General features: G+C 37.3%; 2 protein-coding genes across 4 annotated transcripts; both read right to left on the bottom strand.

The window, feature by feature from the left end:
• Positions 1 to 432: 432 nt before the first annotated feature.
• LOC128610087 (4F2 cell-surface antigen heavy chain) lies at positions 433 to 5,983 on the bottom strand. Its single transcript, XM_053629166.1, has 9 exons — positions 5,887 to 5,983; positions 5,353 to 5,548; positions 4,832 to 5,016; positions 3,465 to 3,638; positions 3,090 to 3,178; positions 2,817 to 2,953; positions 2,064 to 2,337; positions 1,852 to 1,914; positions 433 to 1,080 (listed from the first exon to the last, which is right to left on the bottom strand). The coding sequence occupies exons 2-9, from the start codon at positions 5,529 to 5,531 to the stop codon at positions 733 to 735; spliced, it is 1,449 nt and encodes a 482-aa protein (XP_053485141.1). The 5' UTR covers positions 5,532 to 5,548; positions 5,887 to 5,983; the 3' UTR covers positions 433 to 732.
• Positions 5,984 to 7,322: 1,339 nt separating this feature from the next.
• Positions 7,323 to 21,531, bottom strand: zgc:103586. 3 transcript variants are annotated; one of them, XM_053629176.1, is made up of 8 exons: positions 21,418 to 21,531; positions 18,837 to 20,393; positions 17,337 to 18,425; positions 16,459 to 17,088; positions 11,857 to 11,967; positions 11,517 to 11,628; positions 11,309 to 11,366; positions 7,323 to 11,180 (listed from the first exon to the last, which is right to left on the bottom strand). In XM_053629176.1, exons 4-8 carry the CDS (start codon positions 16,463 to 16,465, stop codon positions 11,061 to 11,063), a joined length of 408 nt encoding a protein of 135 aa, XP_053485151.1. In that variant the 5' UTR covers positions 16,466 to 17,088; positions 17,337 to 18,425; positions 18,837 to 20,393; positions 21,418 to 21,531; the 3' UTR covers positions 7,323 to 11,060. The 3 variants fall into 3 exon arrangements, with proteins under 3 accessions (XP_053485151.1, XP_053485152.1, XP_053485150.1); XM_053629177.1 differs by lacking the exons at positions 17,337 to 18,425; positions 18,837 to 20,393; positions 21,418 to 21,531 and having other exon boundaries at positions 16,459 to 17,313; XM_053629175.1 differs by lacking the exons at positions 16,459 to 17,088; positions 17,337 to 18,425; positions 18,837 to 20,393; positions 21,418 to 21,531 and having other exon boundaries at positions 11,857 to 12,384.
• Between the last annotated feature and the right edge of the window lie 1,366 nt (positions 21,532 to 22,897).

The following is a 22,897-nucleotide window of genomic DNA, read 5'->3' as shown; positions in this document are numbered from 1 at the left end:
ACTCAAGGGTCTTAATGCAACTCTATCACCACAACACAAGTGAGCACATCATACAAGTGAGTTAACAGTTACTAAAGTTAGAGAGATTACTAAACCAAACATTGTTAATTACCAAGCAGACTGCACTAAAACATTTTTGTATGGAAAAAAAAAAATGCTTTTTCATCTTGAGCTTCAGTAAAGAGGAAGTACTTGAGTTTTATATAGTACAAAATAGTGGTGTGTATGACATACTTAGACACACCTGTACATACTTATACTCTTCCTTTTCCTGCCCTGTAAAATAACGGCAGGTGGCACATCGCCAAAAGACACACACTTTGTGCTTTATATAAAGTGACATTCACAGAAATAAAAAACGTGCATTGTATCCTAGTCACAAGTAGCAAGAGAGAGAAAGAGAGAGAGAAAGCAGTTACATGACACCAGATGTATCATATTCAGCTTTTATTTTTTTGCATTTGGTTTTTTTCATGGTAGCTCATACACAAACAAAGCAAGAATGTCCTATCCAGCTGTAATAATACTGTTTCAGTGAATCCATTTCACTCTTGTATGTTAATATTAGAACACAATTTCTAAGAGACTAATTTCTAAAATAGACACTGCATTCTTCAATATTCCAAAACTAAAATGAGCATAGCGATGAGAACAAACAGAGCTTGTTTAACATTGGCTTTCTATTCTGAAAAGGAGCCTTGTGTTATTATGCGCGTATTTTTGCTAATGTTCCTATCCTGTATAAGGAAAGGACAATAAAACAGCTTGTTTGGCTTCTAGCTGCAGATTCTGCAAAGGAACTATGCGGTCCACAGCTAGCTTCTCTGTATCTGTACTGAGACGGACCCGGGCCTCAGCAGGCAGATTGACAGCAGTCAGCTGGACTGTCACAGGGGCATTGCCCCAGTTTAAGGCAGTGATGAAGCGTTCACTCTGATCCCACAGGCGGAGGAATGCAAACGAGGAGTCGGTGCTGGATAGGGTGGCATATTCACCATGCAGCAGAGCTCTTTCTTTAACTCTAAGGTCACTGAGAGTCTTAAAGAAGCTTCGCAGTGAAGTGCGTTCTGCTCTCAGATTCTGAGAAAGAAAGAGAGAGAGAGAGATGAATGGACTTATTGCGTTCAAATGAATGACAAACTTACAATGTACATTTGGTCCTGTATTTGTAAAGTTTCTCAGAATTACTTACAGAAATATATGGCTAAATCCTACAGAGCAAGCACTATATTTGGTAAACCTCATATTTCACTGATAAACCTTTTCATACCTAGGCTGAATACTATAAATAGCATGATCCTTTTGGACCATTTTCTCCCTACTTATCCTGAAAAGCATATTTCACAGTATGTTAAAAAGCCTACTGTAAGCAATTATATACAGATATATACACAGACATCTCATTCTTGCTATAGACATAGTTCTAAATTAATGTAAATATCAATCAATTTATTTTACTCTAAAAAATTGCATCAATATTGTATTGCAATTACATTTCAGCAAATGGTGTTGGCAGTGTCCCTTGGAAATACTAAAATTGGTGAACCCATTAATCACGGGCCTGCATTAATTTAACAATGATTTTTTTTTTTTTTTTGTCTCATCATGACAATGCCATAAATTATTAAGACACCCACAATAACCTTATCTGGAACATCTGTGATTGATCAGACTAGTCACAGACCACATTACTGTTTTTTTTCTTCTTTTTTTCTTTAAGAGTTCTCATTTGCATATTGCATTCTGAGCTGAGATATCTGACTGCAAAGGAAATGTAGACCTGAGGTTAGATACAATAAGGAACTATTTTTGTGACAAACGTAGGTAGTGCAATAACATGTTTGTAATCACCTTTGCTGTTTCATTGTTCTCCTCAGCTGGATTTTCCAAGTCCCAAATTCCCCTAGAGGGTTCCTGAGAAGATATATTTAAATAAAATTAGGCCCATTCAAGCAAGCTTGTCAGAGAAAACCTAAGCAGTGTAACTATTTTTCCATATATATCTATGTTGAATATATTAGTCAGTCCAGATCTTTTCTATCTATCCACCGATCTGTACTCACCCCCGCCTTCAGTCCAACCTCATCCCCTCTGTTGAACACTGGGGTGCCAGGGAGGGTGAAGAGCAGCATATGGTAGAGGCGTGTGGGCAAACCTGAAGTTTGTTTACTCAGGCTCCAGGCAAGTTTGGAGTAGGTGGAATTGAGCGTGGTTAAAGCATTAATCTCACGCATCCCGAAATTTGGCAGTGTAGTTTCCAACAAATCAACTCCAGAGCTCATCATCAGCTGAAAGGCATGGTCTACTGACTGATTTCTGATTGAAAGTATCAGAGCCCTGTGAAAGAACAAAGGCATTAGTAAGCTATAGATTCACTTTTTTAATAATACTCGACTTTAAGTTTTATTATAAATGTGTCATTTGTTATATAATACCCAGTAAATAAATAAATAAATAAGTCCAGCATCATAGAGTTAATCTATATATATATTTTTATATTTTTACAGTCCATAATCTACCTGAGCAAGGAGGAACAAATCCAAATAATTCTACTTCTGAGTTTGTGCTTTGAGAAAAATAATGGTGAGAAAGTTCTGTAAATAAATAAGTTTTTGTTTTGCCATTTTTTATTTTCTCCTATAATGCTGGATTTATGGTACATCCTTATTCCTATACTAAGTGTTGATTGTTGTGAATATGCTATAACACCACGATACAAGCAGGGGGAACTAGCAGCACTGCTTTAAAAAAAAAAAAAAAAACCTTTGGGAAAATACTTCAGTGTAACCACAAGGTGTCCCTACAGCACCATTTACCGTTTTTTAGTCCCGTCTGTGATATTGGAATGAACAACATTGTGGATGGACTGCCAGATAGTAGTTCTGTCAGCTGGGCTCATATCAGGAAGGAGAATGCCGTCCACACCTTTTTTCAGCCAGTAGGCACATGCATCCTGGTAGAGAGCAAAAAAAAAAGATTCTTCTATACAGTCATATTTTCTAATGCAAGAAATATGACCTCATTTGAACTTTTGCTCACTCATTTTTTAAAATATATTCTACAGATTTGTGGTTCTGACTAGTACCTACCTTAAGTTTTTCAGCAACAGTGGGAGCTTTGCTGAACCAATCGTCCATTCCATTATAGTTGGGTGTCAGATCCAGCACTATAGACATACCTGAGAGAGAGAGAGAGAGAGAGAGAGAGAGAGAGAGAGAGAGAGAGAGAGAGAAGTAAATATACCACAATACTGTACAAAATAAAACCAGTTCCCCTGGAGTGTACACACATGAATGAAACCATTCAATGGTGTTTTGTTTGGAGAGTGGTTCATAAGACAGAGGGAGATATGCCAACACACTGACTGACATATGACAGCATGATGGATGTGACTAGATGCTTTCACTCTGCAATGAGCTTCTAAACAATATCATAGTGGGTCATGAGTATTTAGGGACCCTCACTCTTCTTGTGGGCTCTTTCCAGCAGGCTGACCAGGTCATTCTCAGTGCCAAACGAAGGATCAATCGCTTCCAACTCCAGTGTACTGAGTTGGTCTTCCTGAACACGGTGTATTGGGCCCAGGATCAACCCTTTCACTTTCAGCTGGTTCAGACTGTCCAGCTTGTTTTCTATTCCTGTAAAGAGAGAAGGAGATAGAGAGAACATGAACAAAATCAGTAGAACAGATCATACTGTACCAAACCACAGCCCCATGCTAAATCTTTATCCATTAACTAGTTATTACAACTGTGTTCATATATATTAAACATTACAAATGTTTTTGTTGCTGATAACTGATGTAAGGCCACTAGCATTTAATGGCTGAAAAATTGTAAAACATTTTCATAGGTTTGACTGTACACAGTACTTCTGTCTTTCACTGCAATTACCCAACACAAAAAAAACAACCCCTGAGCAGGCAATAATTTTTGATGAGAGAAGCAGATTGTGGACTATTTCTCAATTTCAGCATGTGATCTCAAGCATGTGGGTCACAAGACACCACCAAGTTTCGCAATAGCTTTGACTGAGGCTGTACAACAGCCTCCCAAACCTAGTGTGAAAAAAATAAACAAAGAATTCCATAGTGGCATCCATTTGAAATGATCTGGTATTTTGGCCACAGTCAAAATATAAGCTTTATTTCCCTAAGACATTGTAGCAAATTTATATGTGGTACTTTGACACTTTTACATCCTTAAACTACCAGTATTTTATTCAGTTACTTGAAGCCTATTATTCAGTAACTACAAATTTGCTCCCGATAGTGCCTTGCATGGCAGCTCTGCAGCCGGTGGTGTGTGAATGTGTGTGTGAATGTGTGAATGAGAAACAGTGTAAACTGCTAAGGTTAATAAATAAATAAATAAATAAATAAGAACAGCTATATAAGTGAAGACCATTTACCATTTTAAACAGAAACTAATAGGAATGCTATGTAGTTATGAAAGCAAGGAATGTACGTTTAGTTCACTGAACTCTTACTATCATTCAAAGAAAAACTGTTTATAAGCTATCATAATGCATTATGCTCTAACTGGACGTGCATGTTGTGCCAGGATCAAGATGGAAGGACACTCTAACATATCAGTGATTTAGTGATTTTCCTAGAAGATTGCTGGGAAACATAGGATAACATAGGACAACTTGGGTAAGTCCAAGTTGGATAAGAAGTTTTTAATTCTTCATAGAAAAACATTTTAACTCATCTCTGAAAAGCTATTATAATTTTGTAACTGAATTTTTTTTTTTTCTTTTTCAAAATGCAGACCTAATGATCTGAATGCCAATTTGACCTAAAAGCACAGTTATGGCATTATTTCAATACCTTTAATGTTTTCAAAGGACTTCATCACATCAGCTATCTTGTAGAGTGGACCCTCATTCCACCAGTGCATTTCAGGAATGGGTTTACACCGTGGAGCCTGAACAATGATCACCACTGCCCCGGCCAGCATACCAACCCAGCCGAGCCAGAACAGAACCAGCAAGACCCAGCGAGTCCGCACCCATCTGAATAAACAGCGAGAGTCAGTTTCAAACTAGGGGAATCACTTGTCAAATCCCAACACATACATTGAAATATTATCCCCTCAAACAATTTTTGTTTGTGTAGAAACTGACTGGGCTCAAATTCTACATATACTTCTTCCAGAGGTAGGGATTGTCTTATCTCATGAATAAGGTGAATCTAAATTGTTAGCAACCCTATTATATATTTTAGTCACTTAGAGCAATAGAAATTTCTGCATTTTTCAGGGAAATTAATACAAATATTTAAGCCTAAGCCTGATGGTTTGTGACCTTATGCCTTCATAAGAACGGTTTGGTGCATTTGAGAGCACATACCCTGTGGTGCCTGCTACTTTCATCAGTTCTTCTTTACTCAGGCCAGTGAATTTGACCTCTTTTTCCTCCGGCACCTTCACTTTCACGCAGCCGTTCTTTTCCGTGTCTGTGTTAATTGACTGCTTCTCCTGCTCCAGCTCATTCAGCTCCACCTCCTTCATATCAGCCTCTTTACTCATGGTGTCTCAAGTGAATTCTTAGTGACAACAGAAGACATATACTATGACATTAAACTGATCCTCCAGTTCAGGTCAATAACCATGATAAGTTACTGTAATAGCTTTAAATAAATAAATAAATAAATAAATAAATAAAGGTTTTATATAGCTGCTATGACAAAAATATAAAATCAGTGCTATGACATGTTACCTTTAAAAGGTCTTTAGGTCTCAATTAATAATAATAATAATAATAATAATAATAATAATATTTTGATATTTAAAGACAGTTACCACATCTATTCAAATATAAATTAAGCTATATCAAGATATCAAAATTCTGTAAAATAAGAGTATTGCTTGAAGTTTACATTACCGATAAAGATGGTGAATAGGTCTCTTGTAACAGGGCCTCAGTGGGTTCAAATCCTGCCACTTACATCAGAAGGTGCTGTGGCAGTGACATTAGCTCTTATATAGTCCTATGGACCAGCCCCTGCTCTAAACTCTGCCCCCGCATTACTATTGGCTGGACATGAATAAAGTCAGAACAGGGCTCCTGAGAAGTTGCCATCGTTGCACACACTGATAAGACTAGGCAGTGCTGTCATTAAGTGATAAGACTGCCTTTTTCAAGGCCCCTTGTTGACATCCGGGTCGTAGCCACATGGGTAGCACAGTTTGGCAGCACTGAGAGGTTTATTACTCCTGTACAATAAATACAGAATTAATTAATCATATGTATCTCATTGTAGTGTTGTAGGTACTGTATTTCAACCAAATAATTTGCGTATTAGGAACTATTAAGCAGTCATGAAACCGTCTTTTTTGCAGCGACAGACAAATTACCCTGTACACATTCATCTTTGTCCTATATATAATCAAACCACAGAATTATTGCAGTCGGTCCACTATTTAGTGTGCTAGTGATGGGAATTCCATTTGACTCAGCTCACTGTTTTGGCTCCCATATGCCATGAGCCTGTGCCCTGTAATGGGTTGGCACCCTATCCAGGGTATAACCCTGCCTTGTACCACAAGCAGTGTTGTGTAAGTTACTCAAAAAAAGTAATCCACTACACATTACTAATTATTACTTGTAATTTGATTACATTACTGATTACTGCATGTACATACAAAGATACACTACAAAGTGAAACCCATAGCTCTTTCAGTAATTTTAGTGTGCGTCAATGTTCAGCATGATCAACATGATCAGAAAAAGTCAGATTTATCCTAAAACATGCCTCGGGTGTTGTTACTGTTTTTAGGACTATCAGACTGATTAAATATAAAATGTAGCACAACTAATCTATCATTGTATGGGTTTAGCTGCTACAGTGCCATGCAAAGTGCACTATCTTTCCTTATACTCTGCTCATATCATGTTCACGTAAACTGGAACTCATATAGACATTTATACACCTTGTTTTCCTGCTCAGCATCAGAGGATGTTACTGTTTCAGTTTCAACCCATTTACTGGTTTTTAAAAAATCAGCGTATATCCATTTTTTCCTCACACTGACATTGTGAGCTATCGTTTGACAGAATTGAGAGCTGTCAGCCAATAAGACATGAGTGTTTCCACATATTTTCCTGTAAACCCTGTCTGATTGGTCTCGCCTCCATTCACTAAAGTTATAAAATTACAACCACTGTCTTCTTTACTGATGTTTAGTTACGCAGTGACAACCCGCTCCAAGTGGAGAATTATTTGGGGCAAAAGAAAAAATCTTCGGGGCAAAACATGATTTATTGTAAACAAGCATTTTACTTAATATTGTTTTCTAAACAATAAATTTGTGAGACAAGTAACATAATTTTATTCACATCAGTAACTGTAATCAAATGAGATACATTTAAAATATAATGTGTTACGTTACTGTATTATCAGAAAAATAATTAGATTACAGTAATGCGTTACTGTGTATACCTAACGCCTTGGATAGGCTGCAGGCTCCCCGTGACCCTATGTAGGATAGACAGTACAGGAAATAGATGGATGGATACATTGAGCCCCATTTGCCTTTTTTTCTGAATAAAGTCTGTGATATTTTTGACCAGTGGTTGTTCTTTTTTTTTTTTTTGCCTATATATACATTTACGCCATTTGGCAGAGACCCTTATCCAGCGCGACTTATATTTATACAACTGAGCAGTTGAGAGTTAAGAGTCTTGCTCAAGGGCCCAGCAGTGGACGCTTTATAGTGCTGGGACTTGAATTCACAACCTTCCGATCAGTTGTCCAATGTCTTAACCACTGAGCTACTACTGCCCTATATATGTCTGAATTTGTGTCATGAATTTACTCTAACATCTACTTAATAAATGAACATTACTTAGCATTGCAAATATCTATTTAAATATTGTACATTCAGAAAGGTACTACAAACTACACTGACAACTCCAGGAAGCATTCCTGCATTAATGTTACTGTGTCTATGCTTCATTAAGAACGATTCATTCCCATTTATCCCAACAAATGAACCCTGTTCAGCTGTTCGTTTAGCCGGCTCATTGTAGGACTTGAATGAATCAACAGTGTACCTTGAATAAAGCTGTACTGGTAATCAGCTAATCATTCAAATAGACCGCAATTATGTTGACCTGTCATAAAATATTACTTAATTGAGATTGTGACTCAAGTTCAAAGTATAGTAGTTTACCCTGAAGAACCTTTGTCATTATGATATCTGTTAATATAGAGCTGTGCATGCATACCCAATGACCTCAACAACTGTAAAAGAGTCAAAGTACAGTCATAAGCCGTCATTTCTCAGTAGGCCTAACACTGAGCTGTTTCTAAAAAAGAACAAGCATAAAATTCTCATGTTTTCTTGTCTTGAGTCATCACAGACTCCTCACTTTAGCTACCAACCTGCCCAAGTAAAATGAATGAATGTGGCTGTGATACAAACTATTTATCAGGTTCTCTGACATTCTTTGTTTAATATGCTCACGCCAGCACATAATCCCCCTCAGCACCAACCTTTGCCCTAGAATTTCCCGTAAGCATTTTTCTTCAAACTATTTTTTAATTTTCCTATGCACCCATTCTCAGTTCTCCTTCCGCATGGAAAGAGGAAGATTGTGAAACCTGGTCTATTTTTTCTCATGGCACAGCAGGGGATGCAGGGTTTTACAGAGATATTCAACAGGGGTTAGAGAGGACCCGCCATAGCCTGCCTAATCCTGCTGTCTTAAGCCCAGCTTCAAAGGCATGAAAAAATAAATAATAAAAACTATAGTGGACTGGATTGGTCCTTCAAGAGGATTGTTTTTCTGCCTTTTATGTTTTATGTCATTGTTATAAAAAACCTCAAAGCTGCAGGATGGCTATATTTTCCTTGCAGGATATACAGGAAGCCAGCAGCTTTCATTTGTGTTTATGGCTGTGCATTTCTATATACACTGGAATTTACTATTTTATTGCTAGGAGTTCATATGGAATAGCAATGTCAAAATTGTTTTTATTGCTGTGTTCCAAACAATATAGGTTAAAGGCTCAAATAAGTACAAAAAGTAGATGATATAAGCTACACACCCTATGTTGCTAAATGCCATTTGAGTTCTGTGCTTACTTCTCAGGGCTTTTTTGTTGTTGTTGTTGTTGTTCATTTGTCCATAAAACAAAAAAAATGGAGAATGGCCCTGGATTTTACATCTGCATGCAGGCTTGGTTCCCTCAGGACACCACATGTTCTGGTCTTGTAACTATTTAAAATAACCGAAAAAAGAAATTATTAATATTAATAATGTAACAGAATTTTGAACCTGGAAGCAAAAGCTGACACTTTCCAGTTTATGAGAAGTTAAGTCATGAAATTAAAAGATCATTTTAACACCTGTAGTAGGTCAGGCCATACAGTTATATTGTACCACTAGTGAAATAAAACATGATACCATGCTTGTATGATACATGTCTCAATTTATTTAAAAAAAAAAAAAAAAGTGTGTAGTACATAAGCAATACTGTATTTAAATACATAATGTGTGTAAACAACAAAGCCAGTCCCACTAAAACAGTGTTAACAAACTGTATGTGTGTACATAAGAGATGAATAGGTCCTGCTGAATCCTGTATTTGCTTAAGCCAGAAAAAAAGCACTCTCACTGCTTCTTATTGCCTGCTTTCAGCTGCTCTCCCCTTACTGAAATGCTCCACAGTGTTATTACACCAATATGAACATTGCTTTGTCAGCTGTTTTATTGTCTCTTTTTGTCTTTCCCTTTTTATCTCTTCATGTCTCATCTCTTATCTGCTTTTCAGTTCTGTTCATTTCTAGCTTGGAGATGAGTATAATTTTCTTACTCTCAGTAGTACCTCATGGAAACAAAGTCTAGCTTGTAGTCTTTTCCTTTTACTTCTGTTTTTATGGTTCATTCTCTCTCACTCTTTTAAACCACCCACCCCCCCACCCTCCCCTCTTCTCTTCCACTCTGTCTCTCACAGAGAACAATGTCAGAGTGTTTTCCAGGGTGACAGAACTGAATGTTGTCCCCTCCGTATTGCAGAGGAGAATTTCAAACAGCCCTGAGGGGCACCAGGGGCATATGGATCAAGCCCACACTTTCCTTCCGCTACACTAAGCACTTTCTATTCAGTTTCACAAATTAAGGAAAAAAGTTTCTCTGAAAGATGATGAACACTCACATGCCTACTCTACATAGATTTTGAATATTTATTTATTTGATTTGGTAGGGAAGAGAAATAGCTGAAAAATGCTCTTTTAAGGTTTTAGCTTAGTGGTTATCTAACAATAACTAAATTCTGCTCCACTTGTTCTCATTGCGCCCTCTTGTGGTGCATCTTTAGCTACACTGGTCTTCTGATTATGTACCAGCAAAGGCTAGCTTTCATGGGTGTTAATTGTTTATTGGCTGATTTCAAAAGTTGATTGTTATTACTAAATGATAATTTATATAGCTCTAACTTGATAATACATGAGGACATGAAAAGTTTTAGAACTGTATAAATTGAGGCTATAAATTATAAAATATCCCCCTACATGGACCCCCCCCCCCAAAAAAAATAAATACATAAAATGCAAGTTTTTGATTTTATGTTTGAGTAAGTGAGCAAAAGCTGAGTAAGAGTAAATGTTTGTGCAACAATGTTTTCCCCAATCTTGCCCACTCCTGCGGGAAGCCTGATCAATGTTTTCTGTTTCCACAGTTATTTTTACACACTTATTTTCATTTGTACCTGCCCACAGTGTCTCCTAATAAGCTTAGTTTATTCCCCAAAATATAAATAAATGTCATTTAAACTACAGTGACCTTTACCAGAATAAAGCATTTCCTGGAGATGAATTAATTAATGTAGTAATGTGTCACACAAAAGTATCACAAAGTGCCACACAAACAACCTGCCACTTCCCGAACGGTCCCTGAACTTTCTTTGTCCTGCGAGGTTCAGATCTGACCTCCTGCTCCCACCTGCATGGGAGTTAAAAACCACCTGATCCCGCCACTTTTTAGCAGTCACGATGTATACCTCTAATTCAGAGTAAGAAGGACAAAGCAGACCTTCCTTAAAAGCTATTGCTTTAATTTCTCTCTTTTGCCAAGTGAGCTGGGCTGAATGCTAAAGGCAGCAGCTCTCTCAGACTTGTCTTCTTATAGGACCCATCAGGCTTGGTCAGGTAAACGTCCCATTCTGTACCAAACTAAATGTAAGAGAGATCAATAAATACAATACAGTAAGTGATATGCTAGATTAGGGCAAAAACCTAATGTTTTTTTTTTGCAGTAATTCACACATGCATACTTAAATATATGAACAAGTAGACCTTACCTCCATTAACACCTGTCGACAGGCCCCACAGGGTCCCACAAAACTATCTTTAATATCACTGAGGGAAAGCAAAAGCAGATGTTAAATAATGTCAACATAAACATTTAATAATCAACTTCCTCTCAAGGGTACACCTGACTATACCAGCCCCCTTGCCCCAGAGCAATATGCTTCCCTCAACATATTGCCAATATGGCATGAGTCTTACCATGTGACTGCTATAGCTGTAAAACTCCTGTGGCCCTCAGCTACAGCTCTCTGTATGGCTGTTCGCTCTGCACACGCTGTAAGGCCATAAGAAGCATTCTCTACATTGCAGCCTGATATACACAAATACACACAATGAATGTTAGAGTAGGTCCTGACAGGTGATCAACCATTATTATGAGTTTGGCCTATAAAGTATACGTAGACAGTTCTAGTCCTGGAGGTCAGTAGTACTGCACGCTTCAGTTTTCCCCAATTAACATTCATCTTGTTCAGTGTATAAAATATGATAACTGCAGTCCTGAACTGAAAGTTCCCATCTGTAACCCATACATGTGTACCTGTGATTATGGCACCTCCTGATGTCAAAATAGCAGCACCAACTGGGAACTGGCTGTAGGGGCAGTAAGCCATGTCTCGTGCCTGTAAGCATTTTGCTACCAGTTCTGCAACTTGATGAGACATAAATATAAAGGACAGTTGCTGAAATAAATACACTCACTGAGCACTTTATCAGGAACACTATACTTATACTGGGTACGGCCTCCCTTCACTCTCGAATCAGCTTCAATTCTTCGTCGCATAGACTCCACAAGATTTTGGAAACATTCATTTGAGATTCTCTTTCCATACTGACATGATCACATCACACAATTCCTGCAGATTTTTCAGGTGTACTTTCATGCTGTGAAACATCCCAAAGTTCTTCTATTGGATTCAGATCCGGTGACTGGAAAGACCACTGAAGAACACTGAACTCATTGTCATGTTTATGAAGCCAATCTGAGATGATGTTTGCTTTGTGACATGGTGGACATATCATGCTGGACATATCATGCTGGAAGTAGCCATAAGATGGTTAAATTGTGGTCATGAAGGGGGATAAACATGGTCAGAAATTATACTCAAATATATATATATATATATATATATATATATATATATATATATATATATATATATATATATATATATATATATATAGTGCATCTGGAAAGTATTGACAGCGCTTCACTTTTTCCACATTTTGTTATTTTACAGCCTTATTCCAAAATGGATTCAATTCATTATTTTCCTCAAAATTCTACAAACAATACCCCATAATGACAACATGAAAGAAGTTTGTTTTAAATCTTTGCAAATTTATTAAATATACAAAACAAAAAAAGCACATGTACATAAGTATTCCCAGCCTTAGCTCAAGTCTTTTTGAGTATGATGCTACAATCTTGGCACACCTATTTTTGGGCAGTTTCTCCCATTCTTCTTTGCAGGACCTCTCAAGCTCCATCAGGTTGGATGGGGAGCGTCGATGCACAGCCATTTTCAGATCTCTCCAGAGATGTTCAATCGGGTTCAAGTCTGGGTTCTGGCTGGGCCACTCAAGGACATTCACAGAGTTGTCCTGTAGCCACTCCTTTGTTATCTTGGCTGTGTGCTTAGGGTCGTTGTCCTGTTGGAAGATGAAGCTTCACCCCAGTCTGAGGTCCAGAGCGCTCTGGAGCAGGTTTTCATCAAGGATGTCTCTGTACATTGCTGCATTCATCTTTCCCTCGATCCTGACTAGTCTCCCAGTTCCTGTCGCTGAAGAACATCCCCACAGCATGATGCTTCCACCACCATGCTTCACTGTAGGGATGGTATTGGCCAGGTGATGAGTGGTGCCTGGTTTCCTCCAGACATGACGCTTGCCATTTAGGCCAAAGAGTTCAATCTTTGTTTCATCAGACCAGAGAATTTTGTTTCTCAAGGTCTGAGAGTCCTTTAGGTGCCTTTTGAAAAACTCCAGGCGGGCTGTCATGTGCCTTTTACTGAGGAGTGGCTTCCGTCTGGCCACTCTACCATACAGGCCTGATTGTTGGAGTGCTGCAGAGATGGTTGTTCTTCTGGAAGGTTCTCTTCTCTCCACAGAGACACGCTGAGCTCTGTCAGAGTGACCATCGGGTTTTTGGTCACCTCCCTGACTAAGGCCCTTCTCCCCCGATTGCTCAGTTTGGCCGGGCGGCCAGCTCTAGGAAGAGTCCTGGTGGTTTCAAACTTCTTCCATTTACGGATGATAGAGGTCACTGTGCTCACTGGGACCTTCGATGCTGCAGAAATGTTTCTGTACCCTTCCCCAGATCTGTGCCTTGATACAGTCCTGTCTCGGAGGTCTCCAGACAATTCCTTGGACTTCATTGCTTGGTTTGTGCTCTGACATGCATTGTTAAGAGTGGGACCTTATATAGACAGGTGTGTGCCTTTCCAAATCATGTCCAATCAACTGAATTTACCACAGGTGGACTCCAATCAAGTTGTAGAAACATCTCAAGTGGAAACAGGATGGACCTGAGCTCAATTTTGAGTGTCATGGCAAAGGCTGTGAATACTTATATACATGTGCTTTTTTTTGTTTTTTATTTTTAATAAATTTGCAAAGATTTCAAAAAACTTCTTTCACGTTGTCATTATGCGGTTTTGTTTGTAGAATTTTGAGGAAAATAATTAATTTTGGAATAAGGCTGTAACATAAAAATGTGGAAAAAGTGAAGCACTGTGGATACTTCCCGGATACACTGTACATGTGTGTGTGTGTGTGTGTGTGTGTGTGTGTGTGTGTATATGTATATATATATATATATATATATATATATATATATATATATATATATGCCAGGTGCAAAATAAATACAGTGGACTATCACTCAGCAAATTATCATTAGCAGGGAAGACACAAAGAAACATACACTGCTATTTAATGTAGAAAACAACACTGAAAGAATTAAATGGATCATTTAGAATATATGCTTGCATTTCAGTGTCATCAAAAAATAGTATAATAATACTTGTAATAATATACTTATATAGTATTTAGTGTGTAATTTTGAATCTGGTGCTTTCAGAGGACATCTTGTTTATGTGTGTAGGCAGAAGGATTTATTAGCAGTGAGCATTTTATTTCAGGTGTGTCACTTATGCACTCTTCTTCTTTTTCAGCTTCTTCTTCGTCGGTAAGACAGTTTTGTTGTTGAGCGCCATCAAGTCGTACTTGTATGTAATTCAGTGGCTTCGAGCACGTGAACAAAAGCGTGAATCTCATTGGTCGGCCAGGTTTTGACGTGGCATGTCAAATAAATAAATAAATAAAACAAACCCCTCGACGTTAAAAAATCTGACGCTTTGACGCCACGTGTTTTACTCCTGGGTGTGAACACTCTCATTGACAGCTACTTGGGCGTTAAACGGACCATTTTTCGCGCTGCAATCGTCCCAGTGTGAATAGGGCTTTACTGTAGCCTTTCTGTCAGCTTGAACTGTCTGGTCATTCTCAACTGATCTCTCTCATCAACAAGGTGTTTCTGACTGCAGACATGCCGCTCACTGGATATTTTTTCTTTATTGCACCACTCTGAGTAAACTCTATACACTGTTGTGTGTGAAAATCCCAGGAGATCAGCAGTTATAGAAATACTCAAACCAGCCTGTTTGGCACCAACAATCATCTCACAGTCAAAATCACTGAGATCACATTTCCCCCCCATTCTGATGGTTGATGTGAACATTACAACTGCTGGCCCTTATCTGAAGGACTTAGCCACACGACTGGCTAATTAGAAAATTGCATGAATGAGTAGGTGTACAGGTGTTCCTAATAAAGTGATTGCTAAGTGTATATGACACTATTTTATTTAAAAACAACTGCAAATCAAAACTCCCTTTTTTATATTACATAACATAATTTCCAAAAACTACCCTGTACCCTAGTAAAGAATTTTATTGTTTGTAGGGAATCGGGAGTATGGTGCCATTTTGAACACAATTTATGTTTATTCACATAAGTAATCTTAAGCCACAGCATCCCACACTAAGATAAACAGAAACAGGTTAGATTTTATACTATTTTGTACCCATGCACAAAATCCAACAAACGAGTCTTTAGCTTTAGTAAGCCTACTTTGAAACAATGCCGCCTCCTATTGGACATAATTTGAACTACAACAGTGCTAAAAACTTTCCAATAGTTGTTCTTTGGAAACACCAAAGTAGCATTTATTTGAATCCTGTAAAATGGCAGGCCAATCTGGGGCCAAGGTTCACCTCCATAACCACCTGTTTATGCTTTTCCTCAGGCTTTTTCTCTCTTTGTGTTTAGAGCACAGCCCACTGTCACTGAGCGTTTAGGACACAGCCCACGGTCACTGAGCGTTTAGGACACAGCCCAGTGTCACTGAGCGATTAGGACACAGCCCACTGTAACCGAGTGTTTAGGACACAGTCCACTGTAACCGAGTGTTTAGGACACAGCCCACTGTAACCGAATGTTTAGGACACAGCCCACTGTAGCTGAGTGATTAGGACACAGCCCACTGTAACTGAGTGTTTAGGACACAGCCCACTGTAACTGAGTGTTTAGGACACAGCCCACTGTCGCTGAGTGTTTAGGACACAACCCACTGTAGCTGAGTGTTTAGGACACAGTCCACTGTAGCTGAGTGTTTAGGACATAGTCCACTGTAGCTGAGTGTTTAGGACACAGCCCACTGTCGCTGAGTGTTTAGGACACAGCCCACTGTAACTGAGTGTTTAGGACACAGCCCAATGTAACTGAGTGATTAGGACACAGCCCACTGTCGGTGAATGATTAGGACACAGCCCACTGTCGCTGAGTGATTAGGACACAGCCCACTGTCACTGACAGTCCTTATTGCCGAACAACTCACAGCAAGGTTCTGCTCTTGTATGGCATGAATTGCATTGTGAAAGCTCACCACAGAGTAAATAAACTAAAACTTATACTAGATAAGATTTCATCTACAATATGTGTAATTTGGGCGAAACCTACGCCTGATTGCCGATACAGCGGATAGTGATGATCAGATCATCTGTTGATATTCTCTATAGGCCCGAGGCGTGTGCAGGTAATAAATAACAACTCTTCTTTTTAACATGACATGTGTACTTACCGGCCATGGCTTCTAAAAGAGCAGGGACGCGTTATATATGAGAACTTAATACCTAAAATAGCCCTGCTTAACGTCATAAAAACAACACTCCAGTGTTTGTGTCTTAAAGGGCGATGCTCGATTTCTACTCGCCATTGGCTGGACACGGATTACGTCATTGTCAAGGGCGCCTATTGGACCAAAGGGCGGTGTCTCAGCCAGGAGAGTTGTAATATTATAGTACATGAAAACAATTATATATAAAACAAAATGGAAGTAGTGGATGTGTCATATGAATACAAAAGTTAGAAAAGTATCTATTTCAGTCTTTGAACAAATATTACACAATTTAAATGCTAACCCAACCATTATATTATCTGTATATTAAGGCACCCTTATATATAGTTATATACTGTATATAATTGTGTATGTGACAAATAAAATCTTGAATCTTAAAACCCTATGGAGAATATGCAGTTCTAACACATTCGTACAAAAAATAACAAATACAGCAAGGAATCAAAACAAGCACACACAAAAAGCACAGGATATTGAACCAAAAGGCAAACAGGTAAAGACTCCTCTGACAGTAGTGTCCCACAGCTGAGGAATTGAAGCTTGGAGGATATATGGAGTAAACCCAGAATGTTCCTGAAAAGTAAAACATTGGCGGGTTGAGGACCACTGAATGAACCACTGATTATGGAAATATTTATACGAGTCATTGACTAGGTTTACATGCACAGCACATTCCTTTTAAGGTCAATATTCAGTCATATTTGGAGCAATATTTTATGTTTATATGCATAAAGGCATCCGAATATTCCTGTATACATGTTTTTTTTTCACTACAACGTTTTCTTTACCCCCATCTTCATCTTTCTCAGACCATTTCTTACCTGTAAGAAACCAGATGATGCTGAAAACGACGATGCATAGAATACATAGAATGCATCTCTGTTTCCAGACTCCTTCATGCAGTGTGTTGTTCCAGTAGGCCAACATCAATAAAATGAGCCCACACCCACCAATAATAATCAGATATATAGGAATGTAGGACTGAATGGGGCATTCATTGAAATGAATGGCTCCTAAATAAATCATGGGACAAGAGCATACTTTCACAACACAGGTAATATAAGACTCAAAAACACAATGCTACAATTATGTTTATTGTTTGAATCAATATAACCCAAAGGCATAAAAAAAAACGAATCTTATGAAATTATAAATTAACTGAACAGCCAAGAACTTGTGGATTTGAGAAAACAATCATTTTATTACTGTTTACCTAATCCCACAGCTGTTATCAGAACCATCCAAGCAATCAGATTCAGCAGCACTAAAAAGTAAAACAGCCAAAACAAATAGTAATTAACACACAGCCGAACTGCTCTCAAACTCCCTATGTATTTAATCAGCGTAACTCTTACCAATGAATGATTTATGACCAGCGGTTCTTTCTTCTGTTTCCATCTTCAGTGATTGTTCACTGAAAGCTAATGTCCAAAATGACTGAAAGATAATAAAACTGTTCTTAACGAAGGTAATATGGCAACCAAGAACCTATGTAGTTTTATTGTATACTGGAAGTTCATCTTTTGTTTGCAGCACTGTTATATCTTGCGTAAACACTTTGACACATTTTCCTTCCTGAGTTTAGTAGTTGGGCAACCTGTCTTTACAACATAACAGAATATTTCTAATCATTTTCTGGAGCCAAGAGGATAGTGTAGTTTATACACAATACCCCTGTTAAATATTTAGCTTTTATGATAGCTGTTAGTTCTTTATTGATGAAGTCTTTATTAGTCTTTATATATTTTTAGTTGCACATAAAAAATTTTTTATCAATACCAACATATTATGTTTACAAAATATATCATAGAACATGTTACTGACCTTCAAATTATACTTCCCTTCAATATAGTATCTGATATCACACCCTGACTATAATCTGTCCTTTGTGCTGCTGAATTGCAATAGAGCTGTTGAAAAACAAAATTTTGTTCAGATAACGAAAAACCATACATGGAAAAATATCAGATGACTGTGTGTTGTTTTTGTTTTATATAAACTTTGATATTCTGCACCACGGCAACAGTACATGTTCATTTATGATGCAAGCAAAAACCGTTAATGAAAAGAGTAACCATATTTTGCTAGACTTTCACTATTGACTCATATTTAGATTTATGTAAAATGAATTTCAGTGACAGATTCAGGAAATTATAGTAATTCTTGAGACAGCAGGGGATTATTGTATACTGATGAAGTGATGTAGTTTGTAACCCTTGTAGTGACCAACATCTTTGTGAAACATGGACATACTACATAATGTTCCTTAGGAAACAGTGTCTTATAAAATCACAGATAAAACAGAAGGAAGTACAGCTTACATGACTTGCATTTAGGAACAAATAGCACCACAAACCTACAAAATAAAGTACAACACAGTGTTAAACCAGAGTGCACCAGAGTAACCCATAATATCAAATGACTTGCAAGTGATAGAAATAAATCCGATGATGATTAAGTGCTGAATAGATACTTCATTTTCCTGAACTTAAAGTACAACAGTCAGGTTCTGAGTAATTACACATTAAACACCATATATCATCTTGAGACCATAAGTCCTACAGTAGACCTAGTACAAAATGAGCGTAAACATTTTAAATCTCTTCGTTTAATTACATGAAGTACAGTAGTTGTATGCACTGTAGCACTACAGTGGTTCTGGAAAGTTTGTGAACCCTTTAGAATTTTCTACATAAATGTATCTACATAAATATGACCTAAAATGTCATTTTCACACAAGTCCTAAAAGCAGACAAAGAGAACTCAATTAAACAAATGTTTGAACGTCTAGGATTAGCCGTTAACTTGAAGGTGAAATTAGAGTCAGATGTTTTCAATAAATGGGATGACAATCAGGTGTGAATCAGCACCCTGTTTTATTTAAAGAACAGGGATCTATCAAAGTCTGATCTTCACAACACCTTTTTTTTAATCACATCTGTCCATGAACTGAATTTCAAGAGAAAGTGGGTCATGCAGCAAGTCAACAACCCCAAGCATACAAGTCATTCTACCAAACAATGATTAAAGAAGAATAAAGTTAATGTTTTGGAATGGCCAAGTCAAAGTGCTGACCTTAATGCAATTGAAATATTGTGAAAAGACCGGAAGCAAGCAGTTTTTTCATGTGAGAAATCCCACCAACATCCCATGGTTAAATGTTTTCTGTACTGAGGAATGGGCTAAAATTCCTCCAAGCCAATCAACAGTTACCAGAATTGTTCAGTGTGCAGTTACTGCTGCACAAGAGGGTCACACCAGATACTGAAAGCAAATGTTCACATACTTTTGCCACTCACAGATATGCAATATTGGACCATTTTCCTCAATAAATAAATGACCATGTGAAATATTTTTTCTCATTTGTTTAACTGGGTTCTCTTTATCTACTTTTAGGGCTCCCTATTTTAGGGAACATCTGATGATATTTGAAGTCATATTTATGCAGAAATGTAGACAATTCTAAAGGGTTCACAAACTTTCAACCACCAATGTATATTCTTTATTATCGCTCTGTCCCACTCTCTCTGTAAAGTATTTTAAAATACATACATATGACCATTTAAACATTTACATGAAATATTTACACCATCTTTGATTACAAAAGTAAAAACACCGTGCTGGTGCATTATCCAAAAGCCTTTCACTTCATTCACAACATTTTCAGGAAACTGTCCTTATGACACAATTCTTTTGTGCTCTTTTGTTACATAATTTATAGAGCCGGCTGCAACAGACTCCGAGCAGTGCCATCAGAATGGCAATGTATATAGCGTTTGTAATCCAGAATGCAAACTTGTAGACGGTCCTCTCACAGTAGTCAGCAGAAAGGCGAAAGTCATAGTTTGGTTCATATGCCAAGTATACAAAAACGCTACCTGGAATAGAAAGTGCACAAGTTTTAATTATACACATGTATTGTTTATATAAAATGTTGAATTCTGTGAGAGCAAATATAAATATCCACATTCTTATCCACATTCACTCTTTCTATACATATCTATGTGTTCAATCAAATATCTTCAGTTTTTTAATACAGAGGAAAAATATGTCTTATTAATGTCCACATTTTCTGAAAGCCAGTGTTGCTAGCTAGACTTATCAAATTGAGTGATTTTGAATATTAGTTATTAGATTATTTTTTTTATTGATTTATGCTCTGTCATGTTGACACCTGGGACACCAATTCTACTGTCAGATACTATTTAGTATGGATAGTAGGTGAAGTGGGACTCAGGACCAGAATCTTTTGCAGTTACACTCAGCAGATTATTAATCACACACACCTGGAGTCAATCACAATCACCAGCACATACTGTATAAATAGACTCAGTTGTAAATAGTAAGTTCTCACATTCATTGTGAAGTATACATTCTGTGTCACTGTGGCAGTTGAGACCAAGCCTTGTTTTACTGTTTGCTTACCCACTTTGATCTAGTTCTTGTTAGTCAGGTTTTTGCTCTTGCCTGCCCATGTTTATATTGTTTGTTCATCACCTGACCTTTGCCTGTTTTATGACCTGTTTTACATCTTTGTCCTGTTTGCCTTGATTAATAAAACCACTGAATACTTGCATTTGTGTCCTCAGATGTTTCCTGACATACTCATATATTTACAACATTGGTGTTGAATTTTGGATTTATGGTGGTATCTGATATTCACTCTGTGCTACATAGTCACTTTGTACTACCTCCAATGCTTCCACTGCACATTTAATCAGGTTGCTTGCCACAGTCTGTCTCAGACATGACCATATGCTTCCCCAAAATCCTTACAATGCTCTTTTTCTCTGATTCTGAATTAGCTGCCCTTTAGATTTTGTCTTATTTTTAACATTGTTTTTTAATCACCACTACTTCATCATCATCTCTCTGTAGCTCCTGGCTAACTTTCACTCTTACCTGTCAAGAGCCAGATCGGACAAAAAACGAGGAGCAGCTTGTAAAGAATCCAGCACACCAGAATGGGTTCGCCATTTGGTTGGTTGCAATAAAGATAGGGAAGGATCTGGATAAGCAGACAGACCACTCCTCCTACTAGCAGGTAGACAGGAACCATGGGCTGCTTTGGGCAATCATAAATATGTTTTGCCCCTTTAAGAGAAAATGTAACAAGACCAGTCAACCACCATTCAAAAGAAGAGCATCTGATAACATCTGGATGAAAAATAATTGGGTTCTGTCCAGATTTAATTGGTTATTTTAATGATGGTTGATGTTAACATGAGCTCAGGTTAATCTCCCTCACCTAGGCCAATGATGACAGTTGGTAAAAGGCTCAGAAGAATTCTTATTCTTCCTGGAAGATATAGCAGAGAAAGATTAGTAAAAAAAAATTGTCTTCTGAATTATGGAGGCACTTCATTCTTAGTACAAATACACTTTTATAATGACTTTGCTACAACTTATGTATGAGGTATTGCAGACAGTAAAGTACAGTAAATGACTTGATATTAGTCACAGGCAAGTACATCTTCACAGCCAGTGAAAGTAAAGTTTACTGTCAGTTTGCAGAATTTTATTTTTTGCTTTAGAATACCCCCTTTATTAAATCCCTTTAGTAAAAATGCTAACAGTTTCAGTTGAGGATTTTCCATTATAAAGGCTGTAGTATTTCAATACTATAAGATGTAGTGCTGTTTTGTTTCATAGAGAACTATTCTGGCCAGTTGTTTCACATGTTCTCATCAGGACATAATCATTACACTACCAAGCTCTCATGAGGGATCCAAGAAACAGGAAGATTATTCATATAAACCCTACAAACTCCCACTTCTTCATTTAAAACCTTGTGAATTATAACCGCAATGCAGTAAAGTGTTCTGATACGAGTTTGTTTCACCCTTACTTAATGAAATTGACCTTATTTAATGTGGAACAGAAAATAGACATGGTTTACTTTTCTGATTCATGAATCAGCCACAAGTTTGTGAGAGGAGTCACATAATTAGATATTTAAATGATTCATTCTTTCAATACATCATAAAAAAAAAACTAAAAGAGAACCATCTTTTAAAAGTTTTCTTTGTTACATTTACATTATATTCAAAAGTATGTGTTCACTACCATGAACTATATTAATTCCTTATGTTTGAAAAACTAGGATAGCATTTAACAATGAGAAATCATTTTTAAATCTGTCATTGTATGACATTATATCTGAAGATAAGCTGAATAAAACGATGTAAAATTGTAGATTGATAAATAATTATATAACTTTGTTATTATTATTGATACTATCTCATTGATCACATCACAAATGTTATTTCAAACAAATATTTTAAAAATATATATTGTTTCTTGAACACTACATACATGGCCCCCTTTTCCCTAAAAGTGTAGCAAGTTGTTCATTTTGCTGACTTGCTAGTGGCATGGCAGA

This window comes from Ictalurus furcatus, chromosome 7 (genome assembly GCF_023375685.1).
Source record: "Ictalurus furcatus strain D&B chromosome 7, Billie_1.0, whole genome shotgun sequence".
NCBI lineage: Eukaryota > Metazoa > Chordata > Actinopteri > Siluriformes > Ictaluridae > Ictalurus > Ictalurus furcatus.
Note: the sequence above shows the minus strand (reverse complement) of the source record. Positions and strands in the feature narration are given on the sequence as shown.

What these genes read in the sequence shown, in the direction of transcription:
- zgc:103586 (XM_053629175.1), bottom strand. Translation starts at nt 11,980, where the DNA reads ATGTCTCATCAAGTTGCAGAACTGGTAGCAAAATGCTTACAGGCACGA. An exon ending in ACAGCTATAGCAGTCACATG is followed by an intron (nt 11,367 to 11,516) that starts GTAAGACTCATG and finishes GCTTTCCCTCAG; the next exon opens with TGATATTAAAGATAGTTTTG. An exon ending in GTCGACAGGTGTTAATGGAG is followed by an intron (nt 11,181 to 11,308) that starts GTAAGGTCTACT and finishes TCTTACATTTAG; the next exon opens with TTTGGTACAGAATGGGACGT.
- LOC128610087 (XM_053629166.1), bottom strand. Translation starts at nt 5,531, where the DNA reads ATGAGTAAAGAGGCTGATATGAAGGAGGTGGAGCTGAATGAGCTGGAG. An exon ending in ACAGACGGGACTAAAAAACG is followed by an intron (nt 2,338 to 2,816) that starts GTAAATGGTGCT and finishes GTTCTTTCACAG; the next exon opens with GGCTCTGATACTTTCAATCA. An exon ending in AGGTTGGACTGAAGGCGGGG is followed by an intron (nt 1,915 to 2,063) that starts GTGAGTACAGAT and finishes ATATCTTCTCAG; the next exon opens with GAACCCTCTAGGGGAATTTG.